This window comes from Peromyscus leucopus, chromosome 13 (assembly GCF_004664715.2).
Source record: "Peromyscus leucopus breed LL Stock chromosome 13, UCI_PerLeu_2.1, whole genome shotgun sequence".
In the NCBI taxonomy this organism is placed as follows: domain Eukaryota; kingdom Metazoa; phylum Chordata; class Mammalia; order Rodentia; family Cricetidae; genus Peromyscus; species Peromyscus leucopus.
This window is the reverse complement of record NC_051074.1, coordinates 49603617-49618434: the sequence shown is the minus strand read 5'-3', so window position 1 is coordinate 49618434 and position 14818 is coordinate 49603617. Positions and strand designations below refer to the sequence as shown.

The 14818-nt window shown below is 44.9% G+C and overlaps 1 protein-coding gene across 1 annotated transcript in view; it reads left to right on the top strand.

Annotated features, from left to right (window-relative positions):
• Nucleotides 1–12885, top strand: part of Pard3b (par-3 family cell polarity regulator beta) — a 993468-nt gene extending 980583 nt beyond the window's left edge. Inside the window, exon 23 of the mRNA XM_028891309.2 lies at nucleotides 8222–12885. Within this exon, the coding sequence (XP_028747142.1) occupies nucleotides 8222–8579 (358 nt within the window). The 3' untranslated portion in view covers nucleotides 8580–12885. The remainder of the gene's footprint in view (nucleotides 1–8221) is intronic.
• The last annotated feature ends 1933 nt before the right edge of the window (nucleotides 12886–14818 follow it).

Below are 14818 nucleotides of genomic sequence, written 5' to 3'. Positions count from 1 at the left end.
GGAACATGACTCATTTAATTTATATTAATTTAGGAATCAGTTGAAGGGATAAAGAGGTAGATGCGAATATCTTCTCCAAGTAATGTATGTATTACGTTACTGTAACTGTCTATATAATCTAAACAGGGAGTAGGGAAAGGCAGCTTCTGTGAATCTGTGTTTTACCTCAGGAAGTAACCTTGGGCAGGAGTTGCATAGAGCCTCTCCTGAGGGGCAGAGGAAGCAGCTTTTAGAATCCAGGCCCTTATAGGCCCGACCTGTCAGCCCCTTAAGTCTGCCCTCGGAATGGAACCAAACTCTCCTGCGTGACAAGCAGATGAAATCCTCGATGTTTGGATCCTGAGAATCCAGAACTCCAGAGACAATAGAAAAGGAGGAAAGTGACATACTGGTCTGGTTGGTCAGGTGATGATTGCTTTCTTTGGTCCCTATTCTCTTTACATAAACCCCCTCTGTGGCTCAAGAGACTACAGGGTAATTATCTACTAGCATGTCTCAGAAATGGATTCCACGACTGGTTTTACAGCCATTCATGACAGCTCTTGATTTCTGCAAGAATTCCTTCTCCACCTATGTCCCCATGCCTGTCCTTTCTAAATGTCCTTGACACGATACTTTAGAAAACTCTCACGCCCTCATAAAAGAGGTTATTCAAGCAGGACCACCATCTGACAGGATGAAGTACTCTGAGGGGCCATTTTCCGTATCTGTCTGCCAGACTGATGTCGAAGCTGAGACTCCCTGTTCATGTCATTTGTTCGTAAATGAATTCTATTTGTGGTGGCTGATGAAAGACACCAATGGAGAAATCAAATGGGCGTGATCAAAGCGCTGTTTGTCTTCTGAGCACTCGGTCACTGCCAGCTCTCTTTCATTTTCTCTGGAAACATTCCCTTGGTGTTAAAAGGGGGCCAGAAGCCTCTGAGGTGACACTCAACTCCTCTTTCCAGTTCTCTGCAAAGAACAGCGAGGGCCCCTCTTCATAATGTGATGGGAAATGTGAGTGATGAAAGCAGGAATTTTTTTCCACAATCATTTCTGTATCATAGGTCATCAAATGGTCATTATATTTTATGGCTCTGTAAAATCTGCTGAAATCAAACCTATGTAATATACTTTGCAGAGGGCTCTGCTAATCCAGGCCAACCACATTCGTGCCTGGACCACGGATGAAGGCTTGGTAACTGGAAACCTGACCCTGAAGGAATTCCAAACACAGACTAAAAGCGTCTCTGTCCACATAACACAGGCAGCTTAAGAGCATATTAGTTTGCACTGCCTTTTTTTTTTTTTTTTTTTTTTTTAAGATTTGCAATACTTTACAAATACTGGGGCAGGGGCCCACTCTGTGTGGCACATTTGAGAAGGAACATAGCTTCACCCGTGAGGACAAGCATGTTGGTCACACAGCACCAGGAGTCTCGTACCATATGGCTTGATTCTATTCTAGCCCCAAATTTGTTTACAATCAATTTTTACCAAAGGAAAAAAAAAAAGAAAGAAAGAAACCCATAAGGCAGTGGTTCTCAGCCCTCCTGAGGCTGTGACCCTTTAATATAGTTGTTCATGCTGTAGTGACCCCAAGCATACAATTATTTTTGTTGCTACTTCCTAACTGTAATTTTGCTACTGTTGTAGATTTTAATGGAAATAGTTTTGGACATAGAGGTTTGCCAAAGGGGTTGCGACGCACAGCTTGAGAAGCACTGCCATAAAGGCAAGAGCGGGTTGGTTTGGGATTGTTTATTTTGTTTTGTTTTGTTTTTTAATTATCTCTTGTTTAGGCTACTAACACACATGGCATCTTACAGAAATTGAGAGAGACAAGAATTTGCCCTTTGGAAGTTTATCCAATACGTATGTCGGAGGTGGGCTTTGTCCTTGCTTCTGAATTCCTTGTGATTTCACATTTTGTACTGCAGACCTTATTTCTTCACCTGTGAACTCACCTCTTCTCGAAACAGTCTTCACACTGGCTTATGCTTTAGTCACTGTTCTTCCACCCAACTTTCTCCATCCTACGAGGAGCTTGGTGGATGAGATGCAGACATGGTCCTCAACCCCAGACCCGAGACACGCGCGTCATGGTCAGCAAGCCTGGTCGGCGCTGTTAGAAGAACCGAAGGTTACAAAGAGTTCCCATCTTCCCCTCAGCAGAGCAGGTCCTGCTCATACCAACTGTGGTCTCTCTTCACTGGGAGGAAAGGGCATTGAGTTACAGCAGGTGGTAGACAGGTCTGCGTAATCCTACTTTCTGCCTCTCTTGGGCATGTGTGCTTTAGATGAAAGTCATCCATCATGGTGTTTTTGTGGAGAAACGTGGGCTAGTGCTGCGGCTGAGGGGCACTGGACATCACCTCCACTCTGGTTTATGTTCATTAATTAACCTTGAAATTCAGTACTCAAAACCATTCGGGTTGCACGTGAGTTCAACAGTCTCCGTCCAATCCCTTATCTGGAGCCTTAGCCTGAACATGAATCAAGATGTTCCTACAGCCCTGTGTTTATGACAGAAATAAAGAAAAGTTCCTTGCCAGACTATGGTGAAACCATCCCTTAAATGATACTTGAGTAAATGCACGTAACCTGTACCTAGTAAACCCAGTCATTTAACACAATAATAAAAATAAACCAGTTCATTTAAAACAGTATTTTAATTAATTCACTGATGATTTCATATATTATGAATATATTCACACCACCAACTCCTATTATCAACCATCCCTTCCCACCCAGTGTTGAACTTTCTTTTTTTCCCCTTTTCCCACTAAGTCCAGTTTGTATTACCCCAACTGCTATTGAGAAAGGGTCTTAGCATCTGGCTGACCTACTAAGGGTCTCATCATTAAAGAAAACTGACTCTCCACCACCCAGTAACTACAAAATGGTGATAGCTTCTCGGCTAGTGGTGGGATTTCATGCCCACCTTGCCCCCTCCATGCTGGAGTTTTGACTGGCTGGAGCTTGCACGGGTCTTGTATGTGTGTTGTTACAGTCACTGTGAGTTCATCTGTACATCTGCCCTGTGGTGCCGGAGAACTCTAATAAACTTCAAAGTCTTTCTGTGTTGGATCCAATCCTTTCCTCATTCCCCCTGCCTTCTTCCCTCTGGAAAAATGAGAAATCACTCTTACATCAACCTTCATCAGTCTCTGGCTCCAAGTGAAGTGCTCTTCCCTTCTATTCCTCTGTTCTCCTCCAGCCCCTAACGCTCATCTAGCCACATCTAACAATCCCTGATTACTGTGTGCATTTGTGCATCTCCCCTCAAATAAGCTCAACATACACTTATGGAGCGCCTATGAGACACAAAGCCCTGTGCGGAGCTCCAAGGGAGATTGCCAGAGGCTTGAGAGTAAGTACCAGATTCCCAGACAGTCACTGAGTAAGTACCACAAGGCCAAGTGAAAGGGGAATGCAGTGAGAATGACTAGATGGGTGTCACAGTTAGGGTGTCTACTGCTGGGAAGAGACACCATGACCACCGCAACGCTTACAAAGGAAAAGTTTCAATTGGTTGGCTTACAGTTCAGAGGTTCAGTCCATTATCATCATGGTGAGACATGGTGGAGTGCAGACAGACTGGAGGTGCTGGAGAAGGAGTTGAGAGTCCTACACTTTGCAGGCAACAGGAAGTAGAACGTCTCCCTGGGCGTGGCTTGAGCATATATGAGTCCTCAAAGCCCGCCTCCACAGTGATACACTTCCTCCAACAAGGCCACACCTACTCCATCAAGGTCACACCTTGATACTCCCTTTAGGGGCCATTTTCTTTCAAATTTTCACTCCATGTGGGGTGAGCACTGAGGATGGAGATTTTCTCTGTCAGGGTGGTACTAAGATAGGAGAAGAATGGACACTTGTCCTTATACCTTTCTCTACTCCACTGAGAGCAGCAACCTACTGATGGTAGAGAGCATCATAGGGCTCTGTCCTTGCAATGCTATAACCCCTTCCCAGGCATAATTGATTAAGCCAACAGAAGCATATCTTCCATCCTTTCATATATGATGATGGCTGGTACCCAGGGACCAGTGTAGGCTCTCATTTCCCGGTGTCTTTCACTAAATGTGAACTAGTGACACAGTAAGATGTCACAAAAAGAAAGTCCTCAATTTGTTACTTTACATGTAAATAACCTGTGGCTTTCTCATGTTTGGGCCAAATGGTTAACATTCATTATTTGCACTGTGGCATGCATCTCTGTGATTTAAAACATACCTGAAACCATTCCTGTGAGTTTCCAAGCAAATCCAAAGTCTCTGGATTCCAGAAATGAGCCCACTCAGAAAGAAAACAGAAATTTGAAGGGAATTTCCCCAGAACTTCACTCAAAGTTAGAAGAAAAACAAATACAGTCATGTTTCTCTTTCCTACAGTAAATATGGTTTCTGTGTAAGACTTTCAAATTGGGGGGTTCCATCTTTATATTAAAGAAATTAATAATACATACAAATAAGGCTCATAGGGTCACATGAACAATCCGGAGTCCTGAGGTACTCATATACGTGCAGTTTGGGTCCTCGTATTAATCCGATCTCCTGAGGAAGCTGCCCTGGATTTCTCAGGATTGGCTCAAGGCAGGTCATGTCAGTCCCTCTGAAAAGCCTTCTCCAGGACAAACTGAGATTCTGCTCTCCCCACCGACACTAAATCTCACACACACACACACACACACACACACACACACACACACACACGGAGACACTGTAGAAGAAGACACTAAAGATTAACAAAACAACAGCATCTCAGCTCTTTCTCCCTCCCTTACTCAGTTCTGTGGCTAAAGAGGACGTTTTGCGGTTTGAACCTATGACTTTGTCACTTTTCAGCAAAACAGTTTAACATTCATCATTTTCCTAGTTGCATGCATCATTGTGATTTGGAACATACCTGAAGCCAACCCTAGGAGTTTCCAAGCAAAACCTGAATCCCTTGGCTTCCAGAAATAATCCTACTCAGTGGGGAATGGAAACTTAAAGGGAATGTTCCCTTCATAGGATCATTCGGTTTGAATATTTGGTGCCCAGCTGATGGCACTGTTTGGGGAAGCTGTGGAATCTTTGGTCCATGTGACCTGTCCAGAGGAAATGGGTTGCCCTGCAGTGGGCCTTGAAGGTAATGTCCGCTTACAGTTCCCATTAGCTTACTGATCCCCGCATCCATGTGAGGAGCTTAGCCATCCCTCCAGTTCACAAGGCTGGTCTGTCTGCCCTGTCCATCAGGATGACTGTTCCTTTTGAAACTGTAAGCCAAAATGAACTCCCTCCCCGACACTTACGTTGATTCTATCCCACGTCTTGTCTGTGTGGGGAAAAGTGACTCATATAGGAAGGAGGCTTCTTTTTTTCTGCTTAAAAATTGTTACTTTTTAAGTGCTTGTGTGTGTGTGTGTGTGTGTGTGTGTGTGTGTGTGTGTGTGTGTTACACATGTGTACATGAGTGTAGCTTAGACCCTATGGAGCTAGAGTTACAAGAGGATGTTAGCCACCCCGTGTGGGTTCTAAGGAATGGAACTCTGGTCCTCTGCAAGAGTACCTTTAACCTCTGAGCCATTTCCCCAGTCCCCAGAAATGGTTCTTTTAAATGCTTACATGAGCATGTACATGTGATAATATTTGCAATAGTTTAGAAGCTGTTCTGGTGAAAGTCTATAGAAAATGATAGGCTTTAAGGGAAACAAATGTTATAAGCAGCAGACCAGGAGGAAAGGGCTCCCAGCCGTCTTTGAACTTTCAATCTGTGTTTTTACAGAGCAACTCATTGTTTTTCTTCTCCCTGAAACATGACAAACAATGGCTGTTATGATGAGTTCTACAGAAAAAGACAATCTCCATGCCACCACTGCTTGACAAAGAGCAGCACCTCACTTGGTGTCTGCCACATGTAAGCAAACTCCCCAACATGTAAGCCTCCTCCAGAGAAGCCCTCTGGGACCGTGATGCTATCTTGGGGTCGCCCTCTCTGCCCTGGGAACCCTCCCTCCTCCTGGCAGTGAGTGCTGGATAGTCACGGGTGAGGTGTGAGAGAGGAGATAGTCTCCTTTCTGGCTCCACATGCACACTGTCAAGTCACTCAGGGTTGCCAGTCTCTCAGGGGGGCTTTCTAGCCCGTCACCACCTGCTCTGGACTGTCTCTCCATAACTTAAAAAAAGAAAGAAAGAAAAAAAAAAGCAAACCCCAAGGCATTCTGTCTTTTATAATGTTCTGTTTTAAAAGAGAGAAATCTTTAGAGAGAGACCAGGACCCTAAAAAACCCAAGGCCTGGAATTTCTCCCTCCTCTCTTCCCATTTTAAACAGGAAACATTCCCGCTAAGAGAGTCCAGAGGGAATGTTGGTTGTGCGTTCATTTTAAGGCAGATAATGTTTGTGTGTTGCAAATGTCAGTGATTTATCCTAAGGACTTAAAATGAGTGCAGAGAAACCACATGTTCCACTTCATGCAGAGAAATACCTCTGGTAGCTTTTGAAAGGAAACACAGGTTAAGGATTTTTTCTTTTTTTTAGAGTGTTCCTGCAATCTCCAGCTCGAGCCAAAGAAAATAGAAATGAGCATGGTGGTTGAGAGAAGCGGTCTTTAATTTTTTTTTTTTTTTTTTTTTTACAATAAAAGATATAATGAGTGCTAGAAATTTTCTAAATAAAAAATGAAATTGTCAAGAAAAAGGATGGTGAAAACCGGGTCCTTTATTTTGCAGGGTCACAGTGACAGATGACTGGCGATGTATGCCTGCTCTATTTGTCATGGGCAATTTAGCATAGAGCAAAGCAGCCCGGACTGAGTAATGCCAGCTGATGCTATAAATAATGTGTACGCAAACAATTTAATTTTTTATCTGAAAACTCTCACTAACGAAATTACCCCCTAAATTCATGGATCTATCATTCATTATTATACATAGCAAAATTAAGGCACACACCCACACAGATAAATGTAGATGGGAGACTGTAGGCCTCATTCATCCTGAGGCCTACATTGCCACATGCTCCCGGAGCTCAGAGCTTATCAAACCTTCATTGATTTGGGGAACGGGGCTGTGTTAACATCCAACTCCACAGATTACAGGGTGATTTTGACCCTCATTGACAGCGCCTGATTAACCACAGGCATGGTATTCTTACAGCCCTGTCACTTCTTTCAAGTGTCCAAGCGGTCTGTACGCTGACATTGGCAAGCTTTTCAGTAATCATTATTGTTGCTGTTTCTCCTTAAAAAAACAAACAAAAAAACCATAAGGAGCAGAGGAATAAAGAATGGAGGAATCCGGTGACGTGGTAAATGGTACTGGCGAGTGTGTGCACAGAAGGTTTATTGGGATTTTAAGGGCTGCAAACAGAAGTCATGTGTCTCACCCCAGGCTAGCCAAGATGCCATCATCTGCACATTGTCTAGAGACGGATTGTTTCTGTTATAGTGAACAGATCGGATGATACTTGTCTTCAGTAGAAACTTCCAGACAGGCTTGTTTCCCATTAGCCTGTGTTCTTGCCCTGGACCTTTCTGTGTGCTGCCCATTATGTGGGGCAACTTGGTTTTTGCTACTGACTTTGTGGTAGACTTAATTGCTTTTATCACAGTTCCGGGTGGGTCTTTCCCAGCCTTGAGTTGAGAGTTCTTTGGGGAACCGTAGAGGGGAGGCACACTAATCCATACAGGGGGGTGACGGCAGCCGCCCGTACTTAGCCAAGGCCACACACAGCCTGCTCAATGAGCACCTCACCATCTAGGAGGGAAGTGAGTAAGTATAGTTTATGAGGACTCTGACCCACCGTATTAATGCTACCATATCTCACACAGACGTGGGCTCTAACAGAGCCCAGCCTCACTGTGTAGAGGAAACTAGTTTGATCGCTGTAATAAAAGTGAATATAAAGGGGAATAAACAATAACAATGCAGGGATGTATTTCTTCTCATGTACTAAGGTGAGTATAAACTGTCCTAGGTGATATAATAGCTCGTGGTGTCAAGGGCCAGAGTTGTTCTTACATTCTTATTGCTCCGCCTTCCCTGGCACGTGGTTTTCACCTTGAAGTCTAAGATGGCAAAGAAGAGAGGATTCCCTCTCTCGTTGTTTAAGGGTACACTTCACATCTGCTCATATTCCCTTGCCCAGGCCTCGGGGGCGGTCACAGCCAACTGCGGTCATGGCGGAAGCATGCCGTCTTCAGCGGGGAGCAGCTCCGTAGCTCCTGACCCCTCTCTCTGCTTCTCTTCCTAGGAGAGGCTCAGCAGATCCCGTGGACTACCTGACCGCAGCACCCCGAGGGCGCTACAGTGAGAGAGAGCTTCCATACTACCCGGGGCCTCATCCTGTACATCCCCCGAGAGGGGGCTATCCCCACTCCTCAGATCTGAGGGTGGCAGATCTCCGATATCCGCAGTACTATCCGCGCCCACCAGCCCAGCAGCACAAAGGACCCTTCAGACAAGACGTTCCACCTTCCCCGCCTCAGCACCAGCGAGTTACAACCTATCAGGAGGTGGGCAGAGCAAGGCCCCGGGCGGGCAGCCCTGAGCGGAACCCCTATCGTAACCAGGATCCCAGGCAGAAGAACCCCATGACGGCAGCCGTATAGCTGAACATCACAGAGATCTTCCAAGCAAGGAAGACATCCAACACCATCTTTGCCCTTGCTAGACCCTAAGGCCTAACCCAGGTTTAGGTGTTCATGGTACAGAGAGGCTCTTGCTCCCTGAGGATTCGACACTTGACTGCTAATCAGAAGAGAAAAAAAGGGGACCGGGGTGTAGGGATGTGGATTCAAAGGGAAGAAGGAGTGTGGGGTCATAAAAAACAGTACTTCCTGATACTTGAAAGGCTTGAAGAATTGGTTGATTAACAGTCAATGGAGCTCCACTATAGTAAACCCTGGCTAGAAAACCAGTGCCGGTTACAAGCCCCAACCCCATAGTAGAGGTAGCAATACAGAGGTGGTTGTCTCGGCCAGGCCTCGTCACTCACATCCAGAGCTGTGAGGCCGACACAGTAGTAGAGTAGAGAGGCTGGGCATCTTCACAAGCACAGTGTTTTCACTGAGAACAACGTAGCAATAAACATGACCAGTGACCTCTGGCCCAAAGGAAGACTGCATTTCCTTATTTATAGTCGACCTTGGGCTCCTGGTACGACTTGTTTGATACAAAGCTTTCACATATCCTTGCTTTTGATAGAAAAGCCAGTAGAATCGGAATGCAGTATTAGTGTCCTGGGAGGATGCGCACACCTGTCCGAGCTTCCAGAAGGAGCTCATTCCCACCAGGAACCACAGTGAGCAGGTGAAGAGGGTGGCGGTCCCTCGGCCCTTGCTTTCCCCTCTCCCAGGCCCTGGCACGCTTGCTTCGAGATCGCTCCTTCCAGAGTCCTCCCCAAATGCCTATAATTATGTTAACTAAGACCTCTACTTTTAAACGTCTATTGTAAGGGATAAAGAATACATGTGAGTGGTGTGGGTAAGGAAAAGAGAGCCTGCTGGCCAGGCCACACAGAAAGCAATGTCCTGAGGAAGTGAATTCCAGACTCAGTGCCAAACAGTACCCATCTCCCCCTGGGTCAGTGAGGAAACTGGTCACCAGAAAGAAGTAGACGAAAGTGTGTGTGTGTGTGTGTGTGTGTGTGTGTGTGTGTGTGTGTGTGTTCAAACACATGTGATTACCAGTATGGAGAGTAGAAGGGAAAATTGCCTTCTGGAAGTTTGATGAGGAAGAAATCAGAGGAAGTAAAGAGAGAAGACTCCTAAGATTAAATCAGTCTGCATCTGCTATATCTCATTAACAAATGTCAGGGCAAAGCCAAGGTCTCCACCTGATTTAAAAGACAAAAGAAAGAAAGAAAGAATTCTGGCTGAAGAAGCTGAAAAGCCGCTTCCTTGCTTCCCTTGAGCTTTTCTACACAACAGAGCGTCTGAAGCTTCCAGTCTGATCCAAATGGGAACACACGCAAAAGACGGAGAAACAGCAGATGCGGCCAGCATCATGAATTTCTCAGCGACTGCTAAGGGCTTTAAGCCACTCACCTCCTTTCTTGCCCTCCTCCCCAAAAGGTCTTTAGTTCAATATAGACATATTTTGGCTGAGAGTAGAATACCACTGACCAACAGAATTGACTGAATTATAGTATTCTAAAAAAATAGAGTAGCCATCTGGCCCAATTTAGTCTTTTTTTTTTTTTGAATAGTTTTGTTACCAAGAATGATGCAACTGCTGGGTTTAGATGTAAATAGTGTCCTTTGCTGGACTTCGAGAGAGATCATTATCTAAACCACAGTGACTGCGGCCCTCTGAAAAACTGACTGTCAACTTGCTTTTTGTCCTCTGCCGTCCCCCTTCAGCCAGCACCCCAACATCATATGTAATTTGTCCAGTGGGGTAGAGGATCTCAGACACTGCCCAACAAGGTATTGTGGCTACACTGTAGGGTCCCTGGCCACCATGCTGAAAATGGCATTTCCTTTGAGCCAAGGAATCCTGAAAGAAGTTGATACAATGAAGGAAATGCAGCTTTTTCATGGGGGAGAATTAGATCAACTCTTAAGCCAGGCACGGTACCACATACCTAGAATCACAGCAGTCAGGAAGTCAAGGCAGGCAGATGCAAGGTGGCGGCTAGTCTGAACTGCAGGGTGAGTGAAGACCAGCTTGGACTATATAATGAGACCCTCTAGGGTTTTTTTGTTTTGTTTTGTTTTTTGAGGGGGGCTGTTTTTGTTTGTTTTTAAGATTACTCTTGGTGTGTTCTATATTTTACTGAAATTTCTGTAAAGCACTGATTCTATCCAAGGCAGAAGTTTCCCCTTACAGAAAGGCTGGACCACTTAAAGGTGGGCCACGGTCAGGCGACAGGGGTATGCTCTGGAGAAGAGGCACTTGAGGATAACTGCTCATGTCTCTGGCTCCAGCACTGATACCTTGGGCACACAGTACCCTACCTGCAGGCTTCAGACCAGCTGCTTCAGACCTTGGCTTTGTGTCGGGTACACAGTCCATGCAACAGTTGCTAATCCTGAGAGGCCCTCTGAGGCTCAAAGGTATTATTAAAGAGAACAAAAAGAAGATGATAACAGCTTTCTTTTCTTGCTTAGAAGTATAGCAATCTCTGCATTTGATCCTGCCCTAAAGAACTAACATTATATTTTGACGGAGGCTGCATCAAGCCAAGCAATGGTTAAGAACCGCTCGGGCGGTGAGCTTTATAAATGCTGGAGTACTGTTCTGCCCATTGTCCCCTCTCCACAGCTGCAGGACCATTTTTCTGCGCTCTAGGAGAACGGCTGGCTATCTGGAAGTCCAGGCTATGATAAGCAGGTCCCCAGAAGAAGGAACTAGCTCCCAGTGTATGTACAACCTTGGGGAAACTCACTTGGGTATCTCTCTGTAGCTGGGAACAGAGAGAAAGGTTTATGAAGACCTACAAACCTGTTACGGGACCATCCGGCTTCACGGGCCCTCTTTCCTCCTTTTCTCCTATAACTAGAAAGATGAGAGAGAGAGAGAGAGAGAGACACTACCGAAAACCTCAAGTCTCAAGAGAATTCAGTCTTCCACAGAGAGAGAAACACCGACCATTGGTCCATCACACCCCTGGGCTGATGCACCATCCTTCTTGGCTTAATACTGTTCCCCTCCAGAGTTAAACAGTGGGCAAACAAAGGAGCATTTTCTTAAATCATGATTTCATAGCAAACAAAGCTTAGAAAAAATTATTCTAAAACTCATTATTCTGAGACTTTTCAGAACATCTATGTTGAACCCACAGGACCTCGTGGAACAAAAGTCTGATGGAATCGATGGCATTGTAGAGAAACAGAGCCTAGGAGGCTTTATTGGAGCCTTATTTCTGCTGCCAACAGAATAAAATTAAAACAGGATCCACTGCCTTGAATTTTTTTTTTAGCTAAATCTACCTTGTGAAAGAATCCTCCTGCAACTTCAGGATAGGAGAGCTGGTTCCTCTGTTCCCTGGTCCACAGAGGGACCAAGACCATAAAGAGCAATTACTTTTCCCTTCACTGAAAATCAACAGCATTTCGTTCTGTTTGCTTGCTGTTTAGTGTGTGAGCAGTGTTACAGAATTTCAGGCCTGTGAAAAGAATTGAAAGGTGATTGATAAAAGGAATGTGTCTCTGTAAAATTCCCATCAGCATTAAACACTGAGATCCACTGTGAGCAGCTTTCAAACTGTCCTTAAATTGAGTAGACATCCCACAGCTTCCCTGTGCGTGTGAACAGAAAGTCCCAAGTTTCACTCAATTAGGCAGGAGGGAGTTCCGTTCAGAAAAGTCCATAGTAGTGTTTCTCGTAGAAACAGGGAGATGGGAAAGGGGATTCTCCCTAAGATATCCCTACAAAGTCACCTTTCTGATAAAAGAGAGGGCAAAAAAAAAAAAAAAGTTAGAAATCTAAAAATAAGCCAGGACTCTCACGTGGAACTATGACTTCTAAGTGTAACTCTCACCCTCCTCTCCTTAAATAGGCACGCAATCTCCCACAGCCTGGCTTTTAAAGTTGGCTTTGGCTACTAAGCTCAGAGTGGGAAGTGAACCATTCCCAAAGACTTTGAGCCCATCTCTTGGGCTCAGCAAGTGTTCCGTTCCATCTGCAATGCTATTTACTACTGGAGCATAAAACAAAGCCTATTGTTTGTACCCTCACTTTATCTCGTCTTCCCTGTTCTTTTATGATTACCAAGTCGTCTGTTCATACATTCTAAAGATAAATTATGTGAAATCGTATTTTGGCATATGGGGATGGAGAGTGAATTCTTTACAAACTTTTTAATATGATCCCATTTATATCACTGAAGACATTTTGGATGTTATTGTATATGAGTATATAAATTTTTCATGTTTTATTTTGCATTAAAATAAAGCTTTATTCAATCAGTGAGATATCAGTGTCTTGATTTGTTTGGGGAATCTGATGAATGATTAGGTGGACCTGTGCATGCTCACTCTGTAGCAGCAATATCTAATACAGTGGTTCTCAATCTTCCTAATGCTGCGACCCTTTCATACAGTTCCTCATATTGTGGTGACCCCCAACCATAAAATTATTTCCATTGCTACTTCATAACTGTAATTTTGCTATGGTTATGAATCGTTTCATAAATATTTGTGGAGGTTTGCCAAAGAAGTTGAGACCCACACGTTGTGACCCACTGGACTAAATAGTTGAGTAGCTCCAATAGCAACACCCAAGTACAGCAGCAGGGCAAAGGGGCATCGGCTTCATGCAGACAAGATTGGACAGAGAGAGGCTGAGCTGCAGTGTGCTCATGGTGCAGCAGCAGCCATGTCCACGGGAAACTCTGGAGAACTTTAGACGCTCAGAGCTTCCTCAAGTGAGGATGAAAGAGTCTTCATGCCACGTGGCTACTCTAGGAAGAGAAAAAAACCTAGGGTCAGGCAGTTCTTAGGTGAGGCACACACACACTCCACCCTCACCCCCACCCCCAAGAGCCGTAGCAGCTGGGACCATTCTTGGTTCGTTCTCTTAGCAGCTGAGAAAGTTTTTCTTTTATGGAGGGACATCAAAGCCTCCCACCATAGTTACCACATGGTAACATCATCCACACTGCCTGCTTCTTTCACTCTAGAATCACCCTCACCTCACCTATAGAAAGTCATCTTCAACAATGTCACTGTCACTCTCAAGGTCCTTCACTCACTTTCAGCCCTTTCCATATTTCCAGCAGGTCCATCTGCTTGGCGAGCTCAGCCAAGGTTTCGCTAATCTCCCAGCTCTATCCAGGCTGACTGCTTCGGCTCACTTCTTATTCTGAACATTCCTGCTTTTTTCCTGGACATCCTGATGGTAAGGACTCCACCAGCCCTTTAAACTCGAGGGTGTGCAAGCTTGCTCCCAATACCTGTTCTCACAATTCTGATTGTGGACAATGGTACTACCACATCCAGTTACAAGGCAGAAATCTCCACCCACACTCATGCACCATATACACTCTGTAGACACTTGAACATCAGACTTTAAACATGCCCATACTTCCTGGTGCTATGACATGGCTCCGTCTCCTCACTTTGTCTCCTCAACCCTCTTCCACAGCCATCTACAGCATCTCTTTTATCTCTGAGCTTACTCTCTCCAGCCCACCTCTGTCCTCTAAGGCCTGCACCCTGCTTTTGTAAATACATCTTCCCCAAATACCTCCGTGCCCACTCATTTCTACAGTGGTATAGAATCCTTTCACACTGCATCACCCACACCCACCTCTAACTCTATTTTGGCTGCAGGGCTGGGGGGTGAGGGGTGGGAGGGGGCTCTGAAACAGAGCACTGTCCAGACTACCCAGCTAGAGGCAGCAAAGTCTTTAATAAAAAATATTGAAAATTGGTAGACATGGATCTAAAACATTGATTAGGTGTTAGCCACTAATTCACTGCATAACCTTGGGCAAAATACTTATCTCTCTGGTATTTCTTGTGAAATGAACTTCTCTGTATCTCAGAGAAGAGGCAGTTGTGTGCGTCTCCTCCCAACACTACTCTGAGTGATGGCATGTTGACAGCTTGAGATGGACCAAGTTGGAAGTATCCAAACCACAAGGAATGGATATAAGTGACACTTGAGTGCCTTCTATTCTGGAGAATAAGGTATCAAGAATTTATCAGTACACTATGATAATAGCCATCGATAGAGGGCTAGCAAGATGAATCAGTGGATAATAGCACTTTCCCAGCAAGCATGATGACCTGAGTTCAATCCCTGGAATCCACAGTGGAAGGAGAACATGAACTTCCATACATATACTGTGGCATGTACATGAGCATGCATGTATGCAAACACACACACACACACACACAGA